Here is a 27,370-nt window from a genome sequence, read left to right as displayed (position 1 = left end):
TTCCTTTTTTTAGGTTATAACCCATCATTGAAACTAGCTTTTGCTCTGAGCGTTCCACAATAGCAGTGTTGTCCTTACCTTACAGTGTCGTCTGATTCCCTCACTCACTTATGTACACTGCTTCCTGGTTTCAGTCAGGCCTCTTTCACGTTCCAATTCAAGCAAGCAGTTACAAATTCTTGACATTCCTTGCGATCACTGTAGAAAATATCTGCGAAAGGAAGCAATATCCTTTAAAAACAGGCATGGTGTGGTCTTGACGTTAGACAGAGATAACTTCACAAGAATTGTCTCCAAGTAATTTGATTCTGTTTTTTATTTTCATCTAATTTCCAGCATTGCTGCTATCAGTCTTTGAGAAGAGTTATTTATTCACAAGCCTTCCATGGCTGGAAAGTGATAAGGAAACTAAGTTAATACCACCTCGAGGATGATGAAATATCATTGTAGGTCATCAAAACATACAATGTTAACAATTTATTTTCAGTATGAATAATTATTTAGTTTTGCCTGATAATAATTGTTTTTGAATGTGTCCATATTTTAACTGAAACTTATCTGAATAGTTTATTGACAAAGCTATAGTGCCATGTTTATTTTATGAGTTTTAATTTGTTTTCTATAATGCCTTTTATTTCGTACCAGTTTTTTTACAACAAAAAAACGGAATGACATTGAAATTAGACAATAATAATAATAATACGTGTATATCCTTTAACAATTATTTTAGGGCCAACTGATTCACAATTAGGTGTTGTCCCAGAAATGTGTAAGCAGTATGATTTTTGGCTGAAGTATGACACCACTAACAATTACAAACATGACTTCTTGAGAGTCAACAACAGAAATCTAGACTAACACACTTGTTGATGTCAACTGTCCTCAACTTTTGCTGCAGATAATTGTGTGTGTATACAAAGATGACGAAATCTGTGGGAACTAGTGTCCAACTATGGACTGCCAACAATGACCTCACATATTAAAACTTGTTTGCTCTTCATTCATTAGTAGTTTGTTAATTTCGAAGTTGAAATTGTGACGACAATTTTTACAGCCACCTGCATTTTATTTTGTCCCCCAAATAACTGGACTAAACAGGGTGAAAAATACACTGGCCGATTTGAAAATCCGCTCATGAAGAGAATCATTATTTTCATGTCCCAACTTAAACCTGTATTTCAACTTTATCGCCTCAAAAGGACAAGTAAAACTATTTGCCTACTAACAGACCTCCTTTGTGGCTGATGCAGGCCTGATGTGCGGCCTGTCACAAGACAATCTCCCCACAGCTGATCCTCCATCACTAGGAAAAAGATGGGGGTTAATATATGCATTTTTTTAGAGTGAGTGGTTTTATGCGGCTTTTAGCAATATTCCAGCAATATCACGGCGGGGGCATTTTTATAGGCACCACTGAGGTGTTCAAGTATGAAATGTAATAAAATTTGCATGTGACAGAAGAATCCTATTAGGTTCTCAGTTGGTGCAACATGTGTAAAGAGATACGCTCCAATAACCAGCCCCAAGCCAACCGTTAGATCAGACTGAATGTAATCTTTCTTAACCGTTCTTTACCTGAAACTTTACATGACAGGACATATTTTCTTGTGCACAATATACACATTTTACAGCAACAGTACAGCTGTGTAAAATAGTCTGCCTTTTATATGCAGGCAGAAATTGTCATGTCAACAAGTTGATACTGACTTGCACCAATTTTCACTGTATTAAAATTGTGTGTTCAAATTCAAATGTTTATTGCATGAAAGGCCACAGACATGAAGTACATGAAGTGCAAACGTTACGACACAGTGCAGCAGCATTTGACAAATATATTCACATTTCTGCTTTTTAAGGCATTCATCAAATCTAGCATGAAGTTATTAAATCATGCTAATTTGTGGTTTGCCATAAGGCAAGTTAATTGTTGGACGGAAGGATGAATTGCGGATACATCTACTACACTTTTGGTATGTTTTTACATACAGAAATGTCCCTATCAAATGTTGGGTAGTATATCCATTTGGCATGTATTGCTTTCGAATCATCTCCTTATAAAGGTTGGACATAAAATAAAGTGTAAACATTGTACCTGTGCTGTAGTAGTTGCGATGCATTTCTTTAGTATTATTATGCCCTGCCACGAAGTCGGGCGGGGGATACAGGAACAGAGTTTCTTCCATCTGTCCTGCAGTCTTTCTGTCCATCCATCCGCTTCTCAAAGGGGAACACATTTCTCAAAAACTATTAAAGTTAGAGAAATGAAAGTTTATACTCTGATATTACTGGTCAGGATCTTAAATGAGTTAAAAAATAAGTGTCTTAAATTCATTTTTTACAGATTTATTAATCTTGCTTCATGCTTTTCTACTATCTGCATACTGTTGAAATGGGGACAAGTTTTCTCAGAAACTTTTGAAATTACATTAATGAATGTTTTGAGATACTTCTCTAAATAATTTTTTTCCAGGGCACCATGAAACGAACCTTAGTAAACAAAGAATTATTACATCTGTCTCAAATGCCATACTTTTGACATTGAATAAGTCATTACAGCGGTAGTTATCATTATTGGCGTGATGTACCCAATGCTGTAGGATCAGACTAATGTGTGGATTGTGGCAATATAGGTCACCAGTACCCAATGCTGTAGGATCAGACTAACGTGGAGATTGTGGCAAGATAGGTCACCAGTACCCAATGCTGTAGGATCAGACTAACGTGGAGATTGTGGCAAGATAGGTCACCAGTACCCAATGCTGTAGGATCAGATTAATGTGGAGATTGTGGCAAGATAGGTCACCAGTACCCAATGCTGTAGGATCAGACTAATGTGGAGATTATGGCAATATAGGTCACCAGTACCCAATGCTGTAGGATGAGACTAATGTGTGGATTGTGGCAAGATAGGTCACCAGTACCCAATGCTGTAGGATGAGACTAACGTGGAGATTGTGGCAAGATAGGTCACCAGTACCCAATGCTGTAGGATCAGACTAATGTGTGGATTGTGGCAAGATAGGTCACCAGTACCCAATGCTGTAGGATCAGACTAATGTGTGGATTGTGGCAAGATAGGTCACCAGTACCCAATGCTGTAGGATCAGACTAACGTGGGGATTGTGGCAAGATAGGTCACCAGTACCCAATGCTGTAGGATGAGACTAACATGGGAATTGTGGCAAGATAGGTCACCAGTACCCAATGCTATAGGATGAGACTAATGTGTGGATTGTGGCAAGATAGGTCACCAGTACCCTATGCTGTAGGATCAGACTAACGTGGAGATTGTGGCAAGATAGGTCACCAGTACCCTATGCTGTAGGATCAGATTAACGTGGGGATTGTGGCAAGATAGGTCACCAGTACCCAATGCTGTAGGATGAGACTAATGTGTGGATTGTGGCAAGATAGGTCACCAATACCCTGAGGATTTTGCCTGGCCCAGGCTGCTGTATCTGATGTTATTCAAGCAGTGGTTTTGCAAATATCACTTCTCTGCCTGAACTGTCTACCACTTTGTTGGGGAGTAGTTGGGATAGATCTGATTTTGCCGGGAGGCACGGGTGGCCCAGTCGTCTAAGGCGACGCGATTCGCTGTGTAGAGTTGCGTCCCTTAGGCACGCCAGAAACCTATGATTGTGGGTTCGAATCCCGGTTCGCCCCGATTATGTTTCTAGGTTTGTCAGCACCATACCCATGCTTGTGGGTTTCACCGAAGTGGTAAACGTCTGAGACCTGCTTTCCTCCCACATTAAGCTGACACGCTGCAATATAACTGGAATACTGTTAAAAGCGGCGTTAAACCCAACTCACTCACTCACTCTGATTTTGCCATGTGTTTGACACCTGTCCTGATAAGCCAAGAAAGCGAAATGATCGGCCATAAACATCCACAACTAGACTCAGTGAAGTGTGTAAATGATCAAGGAAATATTTGTATCCAAGTTGTCAGATGTGGCTTCTTCGAATTCAAAACAAAGGCAATAAAATCACTAAAACACTTTCTTTGGGCTAGGATCCTCTTTTGTCACTGCCACAAGAGAAGCACAGACACTGAGTGCTGAACATTATTGTCAGGAGGAAATGCCTTGGCTCTGCACAGTGTCTAATCCCTTTGGCTATTGTTGAACCGTACCACAGCACTTTTATTGTAGGTAAAGTATTGATGTGTTTGTGTCAGTGTAACAGTCCACAATAAGTTACAGAACATGGTAGACAGCCATTCACTGCTACTGGATATATTGATAATGTACCACATCTGGGCATCCCACTTGGTGACAGGTCTTGTGTTCAGGCTAAACTTATCCTGATCTGTTGGGGCTATGGGCGGCAACTTTCATCAAAGGCTCTTTGGAAGTAGCGTTTTGTGTATGCTGACAAGTTATATATGATTTCACATGTTTCTTAAAAGGTTGATATAGACTTTTTAAACAGATTATGCCCTAAGAATTCAGAATTTTGGTTTACATTACGGGTAATGCTGTTGCTCTTATGTTTCTTGTGCAAGATGCCACTAAAATAGGGTCATTTTGCACAGGTGTTGTGTGGGAAGATAATGCCATTGATCTGGCTGTACTTAGGTAGCATTACACACATCATACCCACCTCACCTGATGCCATCACACACACGCACACACGCACAAACGCACGCACACACACACACCCACACCCATCACTCACTCACACACACACACACACACACACACACACACACACACACACACACACACACACACACACACACACACACACACACACACACCCATCACACAGACACAGACTCTCACTCTCACTCTCACTCTCACACTTTCACTCACACTCTCACACTTTCACTCACACTCTCACACTTTCACTCACACTCTCACTCTCATACACACGTGACACACATCTGTCACAGACATACACGCCCATCACACAGACACAGACTCTCACTCTCACTCTCACACTCTCACTCTCACTTGCACACTCTCACTCACACTCTCACTCTCACTCTCACACTCTCACTCTCACTCTCATACACACATGACACACATCTGTCACAGACACATACATCACACATGCCCATGATGTGGCTGTAATCATGGCATTGTTTCTGACTTGTACTCACTCACGCTTTCGAGATGTAGCTGTAATCATGGCAGTGTTCCTGATTCTAGTATTCACTCACTCAATCACTCACTCACTCACTCACACTTTGGAGATGTGGCTGTTATCATGGTAGTGTTTCTGACTTGTACTCACTCACTCACACTTCGGAGATGTAGCTGTAATCATGGCAGTGTTCCTGATTCTAGTATTTTCACTCACTCACTCACTCACACTTTGGAGATGTAGCTGTAATCATGGCAGTGTTCATGATTCTAGTATTCACTCACTCACTCACTCACACTTTGGAGATGTAGCTGTAATCATGGCAGTGTTCATGATTCTAGTATTCACTCACTCACTCACTCACACTTTGGAGATGTGGCTGTAATCATGGCAGTGTTTCTGTCTTTTACTCACTCACTCACTCACTCACTCACTCACTCACTCACCCACACTTTGGAGATGTAGCTGTAATCATGGCAGTGTTCCTGATTCTAGTATTTTCACTCACTCACTCACTCACACTTTGGAGATGTAGCTGTAATCATGGCAGTGTTCCTGATTCTAGTATTCACTCACTCACTCACTCACTCACTCAGTCACTCACTCACACTTTGGAGATGTGGCTGTAATCATGGCAGTGTTTCTGTCTTTTACTCACTCACTCACTCACTCACTCACCCACACTTTGGAGATGTAGCTGTAATCATGGCAGTGTTCCTGATTCTAGTATTTTCACTCACTCACTCACTCACTCACTCACACTTTGGAGATGTGGCTGTAATCATGGCAGTGTTCCTGATTCGAGTATTCACTCACTCACTCACTCACTCACTCATTGGAGATGTGGCTGTAATCATGGCAGTGTTTCTGACTTGTACTCACTCACTCACACTTTGGAGATGTAGCTGTAATCATGGCAGTGTGCCTGATTCTAGTATTCACTCACTCACTCACTTTGGAGACGTGGCTGTAATCAGGCAGTGTTTCTGACTTGAACTCACTCACTCACTCACACATTGGAGATGTAGCTGTAATTATCGCAGTGTTCCTGATGTGTACTCACTCACTCACTTACTCACCAGATCCCAAACATGTAGATTCCCCAGTTTTATCTTTCCCCTTTCTTCTGCTCGTGAACACACTTTGACAGTAAGCTGTGCACATGGATGATATGAAGCTCATCAGTACTGGGCGTGACTCAATATTGACAGGTGTCAGCAAGGGAACACTGACTTATATTTACCACATGCTGGTTATTGATGATGCCTTCATTAAACATGAGGAATGGAATTGCCAATAATGTTTTCATCTTTCGTTTCTAAAAAGCAAGTGATGCATGACCGGATTTATCTCTTCTGCCCTGCTGTTCGCTAGCTCCAATCAACATGCCTGTTCCAAGCATTAGACAGTGCAGCATGCCACTGTTGATAGTACGAGCGAGCGCGTTGAGTTCAGCAAAGCATACAATGTAGCCTACAAATCACAGGATGCATGTATGCTGGTATCTGGTTGACCTAGTTCCATGTCATGGCTCAGTGAACCCACAGTGAGCAGTGTAGAACCTGCCTTCTCTCTGACTGCTTCAAGAATTCATTTGTTGCCACAGCCAGGCCCAGCAAGGGGGAGTCATAACTAGACTGTTGTGCTTAATCACAAAGTTGACCCTTGCTGACGACACTATAGCCTACATTTATGGAAGGTAAATATTTAGCATTTTGCTTTGTTTATGCTCAAATTCTCAACTTATGATAGTTGAGATGAAAAGCCAATATGGTTACGAAATATCGTTTTGAGTATGTTATATGGTGCAAACGTGTGGAGGTTGTGTAGGTGTTTATACTGCATTCACAAGCCTGACTAAGATGACTATCAGATGGGAGGAAAACATTGCTTGTGTGCAGTGTCGTTGACTGGTAGTGTGTGGGAGGATATCGTTAACAGCACTCTCCCTTCAAATTGCTTGGTGTAGCTTCTCTGCATGTATATATTTAGCTCCAGTGCTACCTTTTTCGAATGTTTTGGTGTACTTACTTTCTCTATTTGTGTACGTAGTAGGAGTTGGACTTGCTTCGTGGCTTACTTTTGTAAATATGAATTTGAATATTACTTTATTATTGAAATATGGATTTGTCTTTTTTACAAATACTTGCTTCCTGTTTGAAACTGATAATCTTGTAAATCAGATTTTGAAAAAAATTGTTATATTTGATGTATGTATTGGGAAAACCTGCATTCCTTTGTATTTTGTATCCCAAACATGTATAGCGAGGTGTTGCTATCAATCAAAACAAGAATGTAGATGCATTATTCAATTGTCTCCAATGTGCCTTATAAAAACTCTGTCAGTTTGAAAATTGTTCAACAGATAATTGAGGGCTGTTGATAATACTTTATCAAAAAGGAAGTAACTATTCTATCTGCTATAAATCTATGAACAAAGACAAAAGGGGATATGTATGTTTTGCTATGCTGCATTTCATGCTACACCGCCATAACCTGACTGCACATGCAGGTAGTCTACACAAAGCCCAGATATACATGGTCTACACAAAGCCCAGACATACATGGTCTGCACAAAGCCCAGATATACATGGTCCACACAAAGCCCAGATATACATGGTCTACACAAAGCCCAGATATACATGGTCTGCACAAAGCCCAGACATACATGGTTTACACAAAGCCCAGATATACATGGTCCACACAAAGCCCAGACATACATGGTCCACACAAAGCCCAGATATACATGGTCCACACAAAGCCCAGATGTACATGGTCTACACAAAGCCCAGATATACATGGTCCACACAAAGCCCAGACATACATGGTCTACACAAAGCCCAGATATACATGGTCCACACAAAGCCCAGATATACATGGTCTACACAAAGCCCAGATATACATGGTCCACACAAAGCCCAGATATACATGGTCTACACAAAGCCCAGATATACATGGTCCACACAAAGCCCAGATATACATGGTCCACACAAAGCCCAGATATACATGGTCCACACAAAGCCCAGATATACATGGTCTACACAAAGCCCAGATATACATGGTCCACACAAAGCCCAGATATACATGGTCTACACAAAGCCCAGATATACATGGTCCACACAAAGCCCAGATATACATGGTCTACACAAAGCCCAGACATACATGGTCTACACAAAGCCCAGATATACATGGTCTACACAAAGCCCAGATATACATGGTCTACACAAAGCCCAGATATACATGGTCCACACAAAGCCCAGACATACATGGTCTACACAAAGCCCAGATATACATGGTCTGCACAAAGCCCAGATATACATGGTCCACACAAAGCCCAGATATACATGGTCCACACAAAGCCAAAAAACATACATGGTCTACACAAAGCCCAGATATACATGGTCTGCACAAAGCCCAGATATACATGGTCTGCACAAAGCCCAGATATACATGGTCTGCACAAAGCCCAGATATACATGATCTGCACAACGCCAACATATGCACCATGTAGGCCGACATGTATGGATTCATGCTTCATTAATCACAATTCTAAGAAGCTAAATTCTAGGAAGCATGCATGAAAAGAGAGGTGTTTCTAGGCAGCTGCACATACTGCACCCAGCTGTGTTTGCAACAACACAACTCTTTCATTAACTTAACTGTCTTTTATGTCTCTGGTCATATTTCGACCTACAGTCAAGCGGAGGATTTCACTTGCCAATGCTTTGAAGCCAATGTTAAGGTTTCTGCAGTTACAGTTTCTCAATGCTCAGTTGGTCTGGTGTAGTGTGATGGAAAGCCCAGTCAGGAATAGCCTACACATAGGATACCATGGCTTGTATCTCCTTACAGGGAAACTTGCAGTGTCAGTAACATGACAGTCACAGTTTGGTTAATGACATTGTCCTAGAATTGTTTTTACTGTTGAGAATTGTTGTTATTCCTTATGTTTGTATTATTTAACCCCCAAATTTCAACAGAGGAGAGGGTTATTGCAATTCACTGTGCAGGGTAGGTGCATCAATTAGGCATGCCAGAAACTCATGATTGTGGGTTCCAATTCCAGAATTGCCTGGATTATGTTTCTTGGTTTGTCAGCACCATACCCATGATCGAGGGTATCACCAAAGTTGTAAACATCAAAGACATGCGTCCCTTCAGGGTTTGCTCCCACATGAAGCTGACAAACCTGGCTGCTTTAGTGTGTCTTTATACCCCAGTTATGTTCAGTGGTGGACTGCCCACCTGCCCACCTGCCCACCTGACAGGAAGCTGTCATATAGCTCACAGCGTAAAACCCTCCTTATGTGCACGAGATAATATTTTGAGCCATTGGGTAATCATTCTCATTGAGTATTTATGTATTTCTTTGGGTCCAAACCATTGAGTATGTTGAAACAATGATTCTGCTGATGATGCGGTTTTAGCTGACTTCTAATTCTGATCTGTTCATGTGCTGCCCAAGTAAATTACATGTCCCAGAAGGTCACAACAGCGATACATGTGATGTTTTTGAAATGTGTTGTTTCAAAGCAATGTCTTGTTCCTGGCTGTTTATGATAAGTGAAGTCTAAATTTTATACTTCCACATTTGTCGTGTGTCTCAGTTAATTTTGTCCTAATAAGCTGGGATTGAAATTGACAACTATCGGAGAACTGTAGATGCAGTTTATTGGCCACATGCCTGCTCTCTCATGCAATGTGTAAACTTTCTTATGTACAGTTTTTAACGACGAAATGTATCATATATGTCTGTTCATATAGATATTCATGGCCCCACTTCTCATTGACCTATAAATGGAAAAATGCAGCAGGTGTATTCCACATATTGATTCCCAATCATAAAATCAATTCCAGTTGTAGCTGTGTCTCAGGATTTGCCTTTGCTAGAATGAGACCAAGACTTATCAGCAACTGTTCCTGCCTTGCAACTGAGGCTAACACTACACAAGACCAAGTGAGCATTGAGAAACTGTATAGCAACAGGACATTAACCTTAACATTGGCTTCAAAGCATTGGCAAGTGAAATCCTCCACTTGACTGTAGGTCGAAATATGACCAGAGACATTAAAGACAGTTAATGAAAGAATATAGCTGTACCCATACCACCACTTGTACACACATCACCACCTGTACCCACACCACCACCTGTACACACACCACCACCTGTACCCACACCACCACCTGTACACACAACACCACTCCACACACAACACCACCTGTACCCACACCACCACCTGTACACACACCACCACCTGTACCCACACCACCACCTGTACCCACATCACCACCTGTACCCACACCACCACCTGTACCCACACCACCACCTGTACCCACACACCCACCTGTACCTCACCACCACCTGTACCTCCACCACCTGTACACACAACACCACCTGTACACACAACACCACCTGTACACACAACACCACCTGTACACACAACACCACCTGTACACACACCACCACCTGTACACATACCTACACCTGTACCCACATCACCACCTGTACCCACATCATCACCTGTACACACACCACCACCTGTACCCACACCACCTGTACCCACACCACCACCTGTACCCACACCACCACCTGTACCCACACACCCACCTGTACCTCACCACCACCTGTACCTCCACCACCTGTACACACACCACCACCTGTACACACACCATCACCTGTACCCACACCACCACCTGTACCCACACCACCTGTACCCACACCACCACCTGTACCCACACCACCACCTGTACCCACACACCCACCTGTACCTCACCACCACCTGTACCTCCACCACCTGTACACACACCACCACCTGTACACACAACACCACCTGTACCCACACCACCTGTACACACATCACCACCTGTACCCACACCACCACCTGTACCCACACACCCACCTGTACCTCACCACCACCTGTACCTCCACCACCTGTACACACACCACCACCTGTACACACAACACCACCTGTACCCACACCACCTGTACACACATCACCACCTGTACCCACACCACCACCTGTACCCACACACCCACCTGTACCTCACCACCACCTGTACCTCCACCACCTGTACACACACCACCACCTGTACACACAACACCACCTGTACACACAACACCACCTGTACACACAACACCACCTGTACCCACACCACCACCTGTACCCACACCACCTGTACCCACACCACCACCTGTACCCACACCACCTGTACCCACACCACCACCTGTACCCACTCCACCTGTACCCACACCACCACCTGTACCCACACCACCACCTGTACCCACACCACCTGTACCCACACCACCACCTGTACCCACACCACCACCTGTACCCACACCACCACCTGTACACACACCACCACCTGTACCCACACCACCTGTACACACACCACCACCTGTACCCACACCACCTGTACCCACACCACCACCTGTACCCACACCACCACCTGTACCCACACCACCACCTGTACCCACACCACCACCTGTACCCACACCACCACCTGTACCCACACCACCACCTGTACCCACACACCCACCTGTACCTCACCACCACCTGTACCTCCACCACCTGTACACACAACACCACCTGTACACACAACACCACCTGTACACACAACACCACCTGTACACACACCACCACCTGTACACATACCTACACCTGTACCCACATCACCACCTGTACCCACATCATCACCTGTACACACACCACCCCCTGTACCCACACCACCACCTGTACCCACACCACCACCTGTACCCACATCATCACCTGTACACACACCACCCCCTGTACCCACACCACCTGTACCCACACCACCACCTGTACCCACACCACCTGTACCCACACCACCACCTGTACCCACTCCAACTGTACCCACACCACCACCTGTACCCACACCACCACCTGTACCCACACCACCTGTACCCACACCACCACCTGTACCCACACCACCACCTGTACCCACACCACCACCTGTACACACACCACCACCTGTACCCACACCACCTGTACCCACACCACCACCTGTACCCACATCACCACCTGTACCCACATCACCACCTGTACACACACCACCACCTGTACCCACAACACCACCTGTACACACAACACCACCTGTACACACATCACCACTCCACACACATCACCACCTGTATACACACCACCTACAAACACACCACCACCTGTCCTGTGCCCCCAGTGACAGGCTCACATGGAGTGTGTCACAGATACAATCTGCACAAGTGACAGATGTGTCAAATGTCAAAACAGATTGTTCATGTGCACCTAATCAATAGCGTGTGTAGTCAGTGTGATGTAGTGATGAGTGTTACTGTATCCTAGGAACTGTGAAGGCTGGTACATAGGTAGGTGAGCCTTGTCATAAGTTTGTTAAGACGTTCTCCTTGAGGACTAAGTTGACCAGTGGGAATTCAAATAGAGATTGTTTCATAAAGGATCATTATCAAAGGGTCATTGATGACACAGCCAATGTAAGATGGCTGTAAAGGAGAACACTCCGGTGTGACCCTGCTATAAAGGAGAACATTCTGGTGTCACCCTGATGTAAAGGAGAACACTCTGGTGTCACCCTGCGATAAAGGAGAACATTCTGGTGTCACCCTGCTATAAAGGAGAGCACTCTGGTGTCACCCTGCTATAAAGGAGAACACTCTGTTGTAACCCAGCTATAAAGGAGAACACTCCAGTGTGACCCTGCTATAAAGGAGAACATTCTGGTGCCACCCTGATGTAAAGGAGAACACTCCAGTGTCACCCTGCGATAAAGGAGAACACTCTGGTGTCACCCTGCTATAAAGGAGAACACTCCGGTTTGACCCTGCTATAAAGGAGAACATTCTGGTGTCACCCTGCTGTAAAGGATAACACTCTGGTGTCACCCTGCTATAAAGGAGAACACTCTGGTGTCACCCTGCTATAAAGGAGAACACTCTGGTGTCACCCAGCTTTAAAGGAGAACACTCTTGGTGTCACTTTGCTATAAAGGAGAACAGTCTGGTGTAACCCTGCCGTAAAGGAGAACAGTCCAACATTACCTGGCTATAAAGGTGAACATCCCAATGTTACATGGGTTTAAAGGAGAATATTCCAATGTAACCTGGATATACAGAAGAACACTCCAGTGTAACCTGGCTATAAAGGTAGAACACTCCAGTGTAACCTGGCTATAAAGGTAGAACACTACAGTGGAACCTGGCTATAAAGGTAGAGCACTCAAGTGTAACTTGGCTATAAAGGAGAACACTACAGTGTAACCTGGCTATAAAGGTGAACTCTACAGTGTAATCTGGCTATAAAGGTGAACACTACAGTGTAACCTGGTTATAAAGGTGAACTCTACAGTGTAACCTGGCTATAAAGGTAGAGCACTCAAATGTAACCTGGCTATAAAGGAGAACACTACAGTGTAACCTGGCTATAAAGGTAGAGCACTCAAATGTAACCTGGCTATAAAGGAGAACATTACAGTGTAACCTGGCTATAAAGGAAAACACTACAGTGTAACCTGGCTATAAAGGAAAACACTACAGTGTAACCTGGCTATAAAGGAGAACACTACAGTGTAACCTGGCTTTAAAGGAGAACATTACTGTGTAACCTGGCTATAAAGGTAGAGCACTCAAATGTAACCTGGCTATAAAGGAGAACACTACAGTGTAACCTGGCTATAAAGGTAGAGCACTCAAATGTTACCTGGCAATAAAGGAGAACACTACAGTGTAACCTGGCTATAAAGGTAGAGCAGTCAAATGTAACCTGGCTATAAAGGAGAACATTACAGTGTAACCTGGCTATAAAGGAGAACACTACAGTGTAACCTGGCTATAAAGGAGAATACTACAGTGTAACCTGGCTTTAAAGGAGAACATTACAGTGTAACCTGGCTATAAAGGTAGAGCACTCAAATGTAACCTGGCTATAAAGGAGAACACTACAGTGTAACCTGGCTATAAAGGAGAGAACTCAAATGTAACCTGGCTATAAAGATAGAGCACTCAAATGTAACGTGGCTATAAAGGAGAACATTACAGTGTAACCTGGCTATAAAGGAGAACATTCCAATCGAGTCTGGACAAGACAATCCACTGATTGGCATCATGAGCATCGTCCCTTGCACTTGGGATACGATGACATGCATCAACCAAGTCAGTGTGAATGACCACCTGATCCCATAAGTCGCCTCTGATGCCAAGCATAGTCATCTCTTATGACAAGCATGGGTTGTTATAGACCTATACTAACCTGGATCTTCTTGGGATGGATCCCAGTACCTCTGACTCTGACACATAAGGGATCCCCAGTACCTCCGACCCCACACATAGGGGATCCCCAGTACCTCCGACCCTGACACACGGGGGATCTTATACTGTAACGAGTGACATTCTATAGACACCTTTTATAGAATATTCCTATGACAGAGACTTTCTAATGAATATTCCTGGAACGGTGGGATGTTCTGTAGAAAGTTCCTGCTGAGAGTTTATTCTACAATAAGAAGGCAAGTAAAAGAAATAGTATGACGGCACTAGAGGTTTATGAAATAAAATCCCAGGCAACACCTTTCAACCACTGACGTAGATTTTCAAAATGGTTGTCATTCTGCATTGGATGGGAAGGTGAGAATGTCTTGATGGGAAATAGGGCTGTAAGTCCAAACTGCTGACTGCACAGCACTCAGTACCTACTTCAGTAGCGGACAGTTATGGGAGAATTGCTTTGAACAGAGTCTGCGATAGTGAGCAAAACACAGGGTGGCGCCAGCCCAGGTAGAGATTTATGGTCAGTCAACTTCCTGCAGTTTAATTACTTTGTAGAGGTAGATGAGCAGATATCAGACACTTGTTACCATGGTGACAGTATACATAATACCTCCTGTATTAGTTTTAAAGTGAAGAAGAAGAAATATATTATTTTTATCAATATGAAATCTATTTTATAGATATTTTGTTTTACTTCAGGGCTATTGTATATAGTTTGTTGTCATTAATCTGAAATTTCAAGATAACTCTGCAGTTGTGTTTTCATGGTAAAAATGGCAGTCATGTCTGTTTCATGAAGGAAAGAGTTTTCAGACGTTGAGAAAAAAGATATTTTCATTGCAATGTACTTGACACTTGATATTTTACTGCAGTGAACATAACACTTGGACTGAACTATTGTCATGCAAGAGTTATCCCCCTGCAAATTGTCTCCCTTCATTGTCAATGACTAGCCTGTTCACAAACTGTTGACTTCCTTTTCATGTAAGTTCCACATTGACAAGGCAAAATAATGACAGATGGTCATTTTTGGAGTTAATGTCACTTCTTACCGTTTGCTATTATTTGATAGAAACGGGCTCCGTCCGTCACGTTTTGTTTCCGGAGCATAACTCATAAACTGTTCAATATTTTTTCATCAAACTTTGCATGTCTGTCAGGTACATGCTGAACTGGTGCCTTTTGCTATTTAGAAATTTTGAAATTTTTATTTTTTACGTTTCCATGGCAACAAGATGGACTTAGGTTCTGTGAAGGTAGGGTTCGTTTCTGGAGCATAACTCATAAACCGTTCAATATTTTTTCATGAAACTTTGCAGGTTTGTCAGGTACATTCTGAACTTGTGCCTTTTGCTATTTAGAAATATTCAAAAATTTTATTTTTTACGTTTCCATGGCAACAAGATGGACTTAGGTTCCAAACTGTTCTTTTCTTTACAATTTCCATGACAAGTTCCACCTCGGTTATAAAAGGTTAGGGTTTGTTTAGATTTAATTATGTCATAAATTCTGCAACAGGGGTGGGGGATATAGCCACATTAGTTTCAAACTCTTGGAAATGGAACAAATGTTATATTTGGAATAACACTTTCTGAGTTAAGTACAGATTCACATACTTTTGGGGGTTGAGTCCTGTCCAGGATTCGAACCCACACTACCAGGTTGAGGGACCTAATTGCCAGCACACAAAGTCTGCGAGTCATTTCAAAATGCAGATTTCGGTCGACTGAAGGATTTGCAAAAAATGTGTTCCACCAACTAGGTGTTGACATATATCTTGCAAATCCTTTCATGTTTTTGATCAAGGTGCTCAAGTGATATGATGCACTTTGATACGTTTTATTTCCCTATAGATCTTGATTATCGATTAGATCATCTTGACTGAAGCAATTGCAAGTGATATGAGAGGTGGAATCTGATTGGTTAATTGGAGGGACATAGAATAGACATAACTCATAATAGCCACTGGTGGTGCTACGATTGTGCCTGGAAATACCATAATAGTTTGGCAAAGGTTGAAACCTGGACTTTTATGATCAATTAACCCCCTTGCCTCAGGAAGATGGTGATTGACCAACCATTATCCAGTACATGGATTGATCACCCACTATCCAGTACTCAGATTAATCAACTGGTATCCAGTGCACCTGAATGTCAGAATGTTATGTCATGACTGTAATGTGTACCAGCCTGTGGGTGAAGATGCCCTTTGATATCAGGAATATTATAGCATCATGTAGTAGTTACCAACCAAGACCAAGAGGTTCAAGTTAGATGACCGCTTGAGTATGCAGAGGTGTACAGTGCATGTACTCAAGTGTTTATCTAATTTGAACCTCAAGGTCAAGGTTAGGAACCATTTAACACACTTGCAGAGAAGAATAAACTGTCACATTTCATCTGTCACCAATGCATAATTCTAATGAATACTTGAGCACGTGCAACTTCTTTTGTAAGACAGGTGGTTCTCAGATATGAACACCTGTGACACACAGTAGAGTTCGCGTGTAATGAAAGTTACCAGCTGATGAAGCAAAAGTCAGACTAATCGTCCATGTCACACAGTACCAAGGTTGCATATAACTGTATTAACATATTATTCAATCAGGAGAGTAATTACTTGCTATTATACCATGGATTGCAATATTGGCAGCTGCACATGTGAATGCAAAAACCCCTGCAAATTATGTAGGGGATCACTTGTACAGATAATTATCATGTAACCTGCTTCCTGTTTTTCTGCTAGTTTTTGACATTTGCCTGCATATTTGTCATGTTAGTCATAATGTGGATTGTGTGTTGTCCAAACCTACAGAAACTGATGAGTAGACAGTGTTATTTCAGTATCAATGAGTTCATTTATTTTGTTTAAACTTTATGACAATGAGAAGTAGTGGTATGCCCAGTAACTGTGACACTTCAGCAGAAGTTAACGTATATATCATTTATACAGCATTACTTTATGGTCACAACCGGAGCTTTATACAGTCAGCTACCACCCTCCCAGCACAACCATCACCGCCACCATTACCACCACCATCACCATCACCATCTCTGCCACCATCACCACCACCACCACACCACCCACACCACCACCATCACCATCATCGCCACCATCACCACTATCACCATCATCGCCACTATCACCACCACCACTACCACTACCACTATCACCACCACCACCACCACCATCACCACCATCATCGCCACTATCACCACCACCACCACCACTATCACCACCACCATCACCATCACCATCACCATCACCACTATCACCACCATCACCACCAACCACCTCCGTGGTCTAGTGGTAGAGCGTCCACCCGGAGACCGGAAGGTCCGGGGTTCGAACCCCGGCAGCATCATACCAAAAGACGTTAAAAGATGGTACTTGTTGTTACCCTGTCTGGCGCTCGGCATTAAGGGGCTAAAACAAGGACTGGTCGGCTCGGAGTCAGTATACTGTGTCTGAGTGGGGTATTCATGTTAAACTGCGGCATGGTATCTCAGTGTGCTAGCACTCTAAATCGGCATCAGCCCGGACTAGTACAAGCAGGCACACACATACGTGCATGCACGTCGCTATATATGTGCAATAATCTTGGACGCGACGTTAAACCCAATTTCACCTCACCTCACCTCACCATCACCAATACCCACACTACCATCAACACCACCACTCACACCACCACCGTCACAACCACCAACACCACACCAACATCACCACCACCACCACCACCACCATCACCATCACCATCACCACCAACACCAACACCACCAACACCACCACCACCATCACCACCCACACCACCACCAGAATATTATCAGGTTGGTCCCTTAGCCAGGGTAAGTAAATTGACCTGACGTATTATGTAACGAAATCTGTCTGTTATCTGAATGGAAGCGTGCATACTAACGCTACCTTGTCATCACAAAGTATCTTTCTCACGTTAGCAGTCTTGATTTATGGATACAAATTTGTAGTTGCAGTTATTTGGTAATCCAAGCGTGATCGTTTTGTTGTGTACACCTGTAGTGGTTATTATCACCTTGGATTTATTGCTTCTGTTATTTATTGTACAATCAGGACTTGAATAAGACATAATATATTTCCAGGATGTCAATTATGTTTGATATTGGCATCTCGTTTGTCTGGCAACATGATTTACCTGCTGTTTTATGAAGGACTTTGTAGTACCAGTAATGAAGATAATCTCTGTTTCTTATGTTGAACTCTAGAAGTTGTCCTTTCTCTCAAAACATCCAGTTGATAAAATCAAATTTTGGTACGCAGATTCAACATTCTAAAACAATATTGGCGTACATAAATATTTCCATTATATTTTTTATTTTTTCTATAATTTGTTTCTTTGTTTGTTGTTTAACGCCGCACTCAGCAATATTCCAGCTATATGACGACGGTCTGTAAATAATCGAGTCTGGACCAGACAATGCAATGAGTAACATCATCAGCATCGATCTACGCAATTAGGATACGATGACATGTATCAACCAAGTCAGTGACCCTGACAACCCAATCCTGTTAGTTGCCTCTTACAACAAGCATGGTCGCCTTTTGCGGCAAGCATGTGTTGCTGAAGACCTATTCTAGCCTGGATCTTCATGGGTCCAAAGATCACTTTGAAGGGTACTTGGGAGAGAAGCAGGTGCTCTGTCAGTCTTATGTATTGTAGTATACATCACGAACCATTGACTAAAGAGATTGTATGTGTGTTATGATAAACACTGAGCTACACAAATTCATTTGTGTTCTTTATTGTGACCAAACCATGCCAATTGTTGAGGAAATTTATGGAGCAACACAAATCCATTTGTATTTTTTCAACCAACTCAACCTCAGTTTGGGCTTACTGTGCATGAGACTTCATTCTGTTGTACGTCCAAGTAGATCCCCAGGAAGACCTGATCTCACGATGAACTCTTCTGTTTGCAGCTGTGCGGCCATGACACCAACAATCTGCCTGACCTGGTTGAAGATCTGTCCAAGTCAACTCCAGCAGCTCTCGAGTCTGCTCTTGATTCTCTATCCGTTATAGATGAGAACCCAACAGTGTCTGAGCCAGTCATCAGCCAAGGCACCATGTCCAACCAACCACAAACTTTGCAACAGGAGTTTTCCTTGGTGAACAAGAATATTCCTCATGTTACCATTGAAGAGGTGAGCTTTTTTTGTGTATGTTAATCAGCTTTTCTCCTTAAAAGGGAGGGATGGGTAACATGATGATTATGGTGTTGACTTGTCACGCCACAGACATGGGTTCATTCCCCAATATTGGTACGATGTGTGAGTCCATTTCTAGTGTCCCCCATTAACTTTATGGCTGGAATATTGCTAAACGTCATGTATGAAATGAATCATTTGCACGATAAAGATCACTCCTGTATATTTTATCTTCAGATGGACGCAATCAATCGTGTATGTAAAGTGACGGCACAGATTGGGAAGCGGCGGGTCAGCCTCAATCTCAATTTCCCCCCTGACTACCCAAACAATGCTTCACCATCATTCCAGTTCCTCCACAGCACCCTGGATGCCACCATGCAGAAACAGCTCATCAAGGTAAATATTACCTCCCCCCATAGACCATGCAGAAACAGCTCATCAAGGTAAATATTACCTCCCCCATGCCACCATGCAGAAACAGCTCATCAAGGTAAATATTACCTCCCCCCATAGACCATGCAGAAACAGCTCATCAAGGTAAATGTCACCTCCCCCATGCTACAATGCAGAAACAGCTCATTGAGGCCCATGTATATTTCATGGTGTTATATCCTGGCCCATGTATACTTCATTGTGTTATATCCTGGCCCATGTATTCTTCATTGTGTTATATCCTGGCCCATGTATTCTTCATTGTGTTATATCCTGGCCCATGTATTCTTCATTGTGTTATATCCTGACCCATGTATTCTTCATTGTGTTATATCCTGGCCCATGTATTCTTCATTGTGTTATATCCTGGCCCATGTATTCTTCATTGTGTTATATCCTGACCCATGTATTCTTCATTGTGTTATATCCTGGCCCATGTATTCTTCATTGTGTTATATCCTGACCCATGTATTCTTCATTGTGTTATATCCTGGCCCATGTATTCTTCATTGTGTTATATCCTGGCCCATGTATTCTTCATTGTGTTATATCCTGACCCATGTATTCTTCATTGTGTTATATCCTGACCCATGTATTCTTCATTGTGTTATATCCTGGCCCATGTATTCTTCATTGTGTTATATCCTGGCCCATGTATTCTTCATTGTGTTATATCCTGGCCCATGTATTCTTCATTGTGTTATATCCTGGCCCATGTATACGTCATTGTGTTATACCCTGGCCCATGTATACATTGTGTTGTTATGTCATGGCCCATGTTTACTTCATAGTGTTATATCCCAGACCATGTATACTTCATTGTGTTATATCCTGGCCCATATATACGTCATTGTGTTATATCCTGGCTCATGTATACTTCATAGTGTTATATCCTGACCCATGTATACTTCATTGTGTTATATCCTGGCCCATGTATACGTCATTGTGTTATATCCTGGCCCATGTATACTTCATTGTGTTATATCCTGGCTCATGTATACTTCAGTGTGTTATATCTTGGCCCATGCTGACAGTGGGATATACCCATGTATAGTGTATTACATCTTACCTCTTACAGATGACAGTGTTTTATACTAACCTAGCCGTCATGTTGCAGGTTCTGACAGACACATCCCAAAAGCATGTGAAGAGGAACATGAACTGCCTGGAGCCATGCCTCCGACAGCTGATAACAGAGCTTGACACTCTCACTGTAAGTCCAGGAATAATGCTTTACACCCATTTAGGCCAGTAATTTTAATGTCTTCAATGTCCACATTTCTCCCTGTCAGCATCTCAATGGTGAACTGCCAGAATATATATATATATCGGTAGTTCATCATTCACAGAATGTATGGGTTCTACAGTGTGTGTCTATATTTTCGTGTACAGAAAACTGAAAGGAAGACACCTGACCTTGACATTCCATTCCCCCTGACCCAGCAGCAAAACATGATGCAGACCACGCCCATCTACCCAATGTACAGCTTTGGAAGCTTCCAAGACTCCAGCGTTCCGTTCCCCAGGACAAGCGGAGCTCGATTCTGCTCTGTAGGTAGGTGGTCACTGACTGTATTTGCCCAAGACAAGCAGGCCCCAGTCCTGCTCTGTAGGTAGGTGGTCACTGGTTGTATTTGCCAAAGTCCAGCAGGCCCAGTCCTGCTGTGTAGGTAGGTGGTCACTGGTTGTATTTGCCCAAGACCAGCAGGCCCCAGTCCTGCTCTGTAGGTAGGTGGTCACTGGTTGTATTTGCCCAAGACCAGCAGGCCCCAGTCCTGCTCTGTAGGTAGGTTGTCACTGACTGTATTTGCCCAAGACCAGCAGGCCCCAGTCCTGCTCTGTAGGTAGGTGGTCACTGGTTGTATTTGCCCAAGACCAGCAGGCCCCAGTCCTGCTCTGTAGGTAGGTGGTCACTGGTTGTATTTGCCTAAGACCAGCAGGCCCAGTCCTGCTCTGTAGGTAGGTGGCCACTGACTGTATTTGCCCAAGACCAGCAGGCCCCAGTCCTGCTCTGTAGGTAGGTGGTCACTGGTTGTATTTGCCCAAGACCAGCAGGCCCCAGTCCTGCTCTGTAGGTAGGTGGTCACTGACTGTAATCGCCCAAGACCAGCAGACCCCAGTCCTGCTTTGTTGATGATGTGGAATGTAATGTTACATGTTGCAGGTGTGTTGGTGATATTTGGCCGCTCTGCTGTGATGAAGAAACATGACGGAACAGAACCCACACCCAAGTAAGATTTCTAGATTCAAGCACATCTGAAGGTGTTGTGTGTAGAACTTTAAAAAAACAACATTTTGATTCAACCAAATGAATAACATTCTCCATTTTTGTATCCCACGTGTGACACTGGTGCAGTATGTGATATAGCAGTAACATTGCATTGTTCCATAATATGGCTGGGAGGGGTAACCCTGGGTACCCGGGTAGGGTGGGTACTGAGTAGGACCTGGGTACCCACATAACTACCCAGACCAGTGGTTAGTCACGGATATTTATTTTTTTGAAAAAGAATATCTAGAACTCTATGGTTTCACTGCAAGTCACTAATGTTCACATTTCTTTCTGACTATGCACCCATTCCTTCTGACTTTTCATATGGTTGAATAAAGATATAGGTTAAGTCAACTTCAGCGTATGCATGACCAGATTGTTTAATACATGTATTTATATACGTTTTGCCACGGCTGTAGTAGAACAAAATGCACACTCAGACATTTTGTACCCATCTCTTTAGACCTTCAGTGGGTCCCCGGGTAGGGTCGATAAATAGGGCGATGGGTACCAGGGTAGTAAATTTGGACTCGTCCCAGCCCTATTCCATAATACCCTTCAGAAAGCAGTATTCAGGTACAACCTCCTAGGGATGTGCGGTTTCATCGGTATACCGGTATATTGCAATACAAATTCATCACGATACGTATCGCGATACGTTTTTGGCGTATCGGTTTTTCCCTCATTATTCAAACACCACCTGATAAAAATATGTATTTTACAATCGGAAATCATCGGGAACAAACGTTGCTGACAACTTGGAACTAGAGTTACTTCCCTTGATTGTTTATCAAACATGAGGGACACCTTTGACATCGTGCCGAACAAAAAGGGAAAATCTTTTGACATTGAGTGTAATTTTTTTCACAATGTTTGATGAGAGACAATGACTGATATTCTTAACATTATTCAATTGTGATTGAAAAAGGTTGGAGACTGTGACTGACATGTATATGCCATGTTGTATAGTCTTACCTTATTAAATCAAAACAAAGACAAAACAAATGCTTCATACTCTTTATTTGATCGTAGATAAAAATAATAGTACAATTTATTAAAATTTGTTTATAATTTTAACCAAATTGTTAACATTGCAGCTTTCATATTAATATTTGTCAAAAATGATATGAAAAAAAGCTTTTCTCTTGGTAGAAATTATTTCCCAATATATTGCAATAATATTGCAATATGTTTTTGAAATATTGCAATATATCGCGATGCACTTTTTGGTCCAATTCTCAGCCCTACAACCTCCATCTGTTCACAGAGCTCTGTCGGAACTAGCTGCCTTTGCCAGACCATCCCAGAATGCAACACCCTTTGCACCCTTCTTCCCTCGCAGTCCTCCAACGCCAAGCAATGAGGGTTTGTCAATCAGTGACTTCTACACATACAAGGAAAGAGTAAGTGTATTGGAATGCTAGTCCATTTGTATCTGATGCCAAAGGCCGTACCATACTGTCTACCTGTACGGCTCTGTATATGCACAGAGCTTTGCTCAAATGGAAATAATTTTTTAATTTGAAGTTTACACAATATACGGCTTTTTGATTGGACGAGAGGTCTGTTACATGACTGCGAAATTGACGTTCATAAGTGTATGAACGACACAATTTGACATTCATATGTTTTCCACGAGACCGTGTTCTTGAAATGACGTAAACACTGACAGACTACTTCCACATTTCTGGGGAAACCCCTAGGAAATCCCTAGCACAAAACATGCATAAGCGTTCTTTCTGATCATGTAGAACCTTTATTCTTGGTCTCAGTGTTTCAGCATACATTGAGAAATGTCAGAGAGCGTGACTGCATGATTGTTCACGAATAGCCTCTCTGCGGCCCATCCTAATGAACAAACAAAGAAATGCACATCTAAACTATCGTAGTATTGACTCGATCCGTGCCTAGGCTGACATAATGTCATTGACTGTCTCCAGCAATCCATGAATTTACCTTTGTGTCTGTTTGACGCATCTTTATTCACCTTTCAATGATTGGCCAGTTGATCAGTGATGACTAACACATGTAACCGCCACAGGTTCATTAACAACTTCGGAAATCTCTCCCGTCACATTTATCGTGTTGGCCATTTTGACGTCTTGTACTTGATGTAAATGTATTATGACGCGCTGTCATTGTGACCGACTTACTGAGGTAGTTCTTTACAGACCTTTCTCATCTAATGAGGATATGATTTGAACACATGTGCTGCGTAAGATGTTTATGAAGAGCAAGTTGTGCATCCATACGCCCATGTCACCTCTCTTTTTGAGGAACTATTTTATGCCGCGATATAGCTGGTTGTTGTATGGCTGTCAGTGTAAACATGAAGTCATATGAACTAAATCAAATTGTGTTTAGATCTAGGCCTACATCCTTTGAGGTAAGAAATTGTGATAAAAAAATTATAAGAATTGACTTTCACTTTGTGTGAGTTCATTGGAGTATGAACCTTCATAGAGTGAGGGCCAAACTGTATGAACGTCGGAGCTTGTGACGACGTTCATACAATGTTTGGCCCTCACTCTATGAAGGTTCATACTCCAATGGACTCACACAAAGTGAAGGTCAATTCTTAAATGGCATCACATTGCCAGAGCATCATTTTCTATCAGTTTATATTTCAATGGTAATGAGTGAATGACTGTTGTTTTATGATGCAGGTTCTCTTACAGCTATATCGTGGAACTTGACTTGCCATGTGGACATACATTGTGACATCAGATTCCCATGTTTGTCATTTAGTCAATGAGGGCAGGTCATCTTAGAGAACTCAGTGGTCAAGATAAGCATTTGTTACATTTGTTACTGAGAAATAGCAAGCCATTGAGTAGAGACAATTCAGGAAAACATATCTTCAGTACAGACAACTTGTGATTAGAAACTACTGTGGCGTAAATGTCTTGTGATTGGCAAAAGAAGCATGCAACACTCTTCATTCACCTTGGATACAACATATGTTGCTGTTTATATAGATGAATGAGGAAATATAAGCTGATGTATGAGGAGTACCTGGACCAGACAATGTCTGTGGTTAGTTGAAGCAGCTGGCTTGGACTCCTTATGGTTTTCAAGAAATCAAGTCCTGAGTGTTTAGGTGAGGCAGATGAAGAATAGTCTGCTAAAGTGGCCTGATGTGTGAACTTCTGTCACTGCAGGTATTCTGTTGCTGCTGCGGGTATCTCTCGATTTGGGGGGGCTACAGCCGCTGTATCCTAGCCATAGAGCCAATGTGACCGAGGCATTACTAATCTGTTTCAGCGACACCGGACACGCAGCAGGTCGCGTGTGCGTGAGGTGTCGGAGTCACGGTACAGGGACACAGAGAAGGCAGCCAAGAAACTGAATAAGGTGGCCCCTGTCAAAGTATACGATGTGTCAGCACTGCTCACTGTACACAAGCAACTAGCAGAGAATTATAAGTGAGTAGCTAAGGACATTTAGAAATATGTCTCTTCATTGTTTGTAGCACTTAACAATAGTTATACAAATTGACCTGGAAATTGCTACTCAGTGACATTTCCAACTGATTGATAATGGATAAGAAAAAAGGCTTCTACAATTGACATCCTTCTACGACTTAAAGCAGTCAGTTTTTGGCTATATTGACAGGAATTAGCGTTCCCATACAGTTTAGATAGAATCACTTCCACTCTGGATATTTCCTTCTGAAAGAAAATAGTAAGAAATAGAACTCAGTCATTTCCATTGTTATGACATATAATCATATGTCAAGTTGTCAAGTTGGGGGTATATAGTTATGCCAAGGAATTCCATCCAGTCATCCTCCTGCATTTTTGTGGGCAACCTATAACTTGAAAACTGCTGCATAGATTCTTTCACATTTGGTGAATACTTTCTATATGAATAGTAGGGGTGAAATGCTAAGTTTGATCTTGATATGTGTATTTTCGGAAAAAATATGATTTTTTCATGTTTTGAACTTAGAATGTTGTTTTTACTTCAACATTTGTGCGACCTATAACTTGAAAACTACTTCACAGATTCTTTTCCAATTGTGGGTACAGTTTCTATACCAATAGGAGAGGTGCAGTGCAAAGTGTGATTTAGACTGGAGATCTAAATGATCTGCACACAAAAACCCAGAGTTGTTCGGTCATCAGCCAGCTCAATGTAAGTCATGAGAGCTGTCTTGTTTCTGTCAAGATGCCTGCATGGTGACCCCCTATCTGTTGTAGACTGGACCTGTCCGACATCCCTGGGATGTGCAGTCATAACGCTGCTGCTGCCGCTGTTGTCGGACGTAAGGATCTTGTACAGGTTAGTGTTTCCACTCTATATTCCACTGGAGGGGATTTATAGATCTTGAGCACCATGCCAGATAACCAGAGGTACCAAGGGCACAGTCGTCTAATTTGGTATGCAGAGTTACGCTCCTTGGTTGTCCCAGAAACCTATGATCATGGGTTTGATTCCCAGATTCACCCTGATTATGTTTCTAGATTTGTCAGCACCACACCCATGGCTCTGGGTTTCACCAAAGTGGTAGCATGTAAGATAAGGGGCTTTCCTCCCATATCAAGCTGACACATAGTGATAAAGGTGAAATTTGGTTCAAAGCAGCATTGAATCAAACTCACTTGTCACACCTTAGTGAATATGTTGGGTATTGAGACTTGCACCTGTAGAAATACTCCTGTTGTCCTTGCAGATCTGGAACTATGTGTCTGTGATGTTACCAGCCAGTCTCAACCCAAGTCCTACTCCCACCAGCTGCAGACCCTTCGCCATGACTGCCTTTGGACGGCCGCTGCTCAAAACAATGTGGGTGTCCAACCAACCCACCGTTCAATATGATTTGGCCTATTCACCAACTCATATGTATATATATATACATACATACAGTCTGAGTGTTTGTTGTTAGATGACACACTACATTCCAGCTATATGAACGGGGTAATCAAGTCTTGTAATCTTGTAGTAGTATAGACAATGATGGTCCTGGACCACTTCCACTGGAGCCAAATTTATATACCTATGCCACTACTACAGAGGGAATTTTTTATGCAAAAATGATGATTCGATTCAAGAGAGCGCATGTTTCTTCTTTGGCACCCCCGATTACGGCACCCCCTACAATATTTT

General features: G+C 42.7%; 1 protein-coding gene across 7 annotated transcripts in view; it reads left to right on the top strand.

Annotated features, from left to right (window-relative positions):
- The window catches only part of LOC139454226 (GATOR2 complex protein WDR59-like), an 81,429-nt gene that overhangs the window by 32,119 nt on the left and 21,940 nt on the right, over positions 1 to 27,370 (top strand). For all 7 annotated transcript variants that reach the window (XM_071235814.1, XM_071235810.1, XM_071235812.1 and 4 more), the window contains exons 12-20: positions 19,327 to 19,551; positions 19,792 to 19,953; positions 21,107 to 21,202; positions 21,382 to 21,544; positions 22,154 to 22,220; positions 23,529 to 23,664; positions 25,526 to 25,686; positions 26,464 to 26,545; positions 26,937 to 27,049. In XM_071235814.1, the coding sequence (XP_071091915.1) occupies positions 19,327 to 19,551; positions 19,792 to 19,953; positions 21,107 to 21,202; positions 21,382 to 21,544; positions 22,154 to 22,220; positions 23,529 to 23,664; positions 25,526 to 25,686; positions 26,464 to 26,545; positions 26,937 to 27,049 (1,205 nt within the window). The remainder of the gene's footprint in view (positions 1 to 19,326; positions 19,552 to 19,791; positions 19,954 to 21,106; positions 21,203 to 21,381; positions 21,545 to 22,153; positions 22,221 to 23,528; positions 23,665 to 25,525; positions 25,687 to 26,463; positions 26,546 to 26,936; positions 27,050 to 27,370) is intronic.

This window comes from Haliotis cracherodii, unplaced genomic scaffold, assembly GCF_022045235.1.
Source record: "Haliotis cracherodii isolate W230 unplaced genomic scaffold, xgHalCrac1.p SCAF_10, whole genome shotgun sequence".
NCBI classification, from domain to species: domain Eukaryota; kingdom Metazoa; phylum Mollusca; class Gastropoda; order Lepetellida; family Haliotidae; genus Haliotis; species Haliotis cracherodii.
The sequence above is the reverse complement of the archived record's forward strand: the minus strand, read 5'-3'. Positions and strand labels throughout refer to the sequence as shown.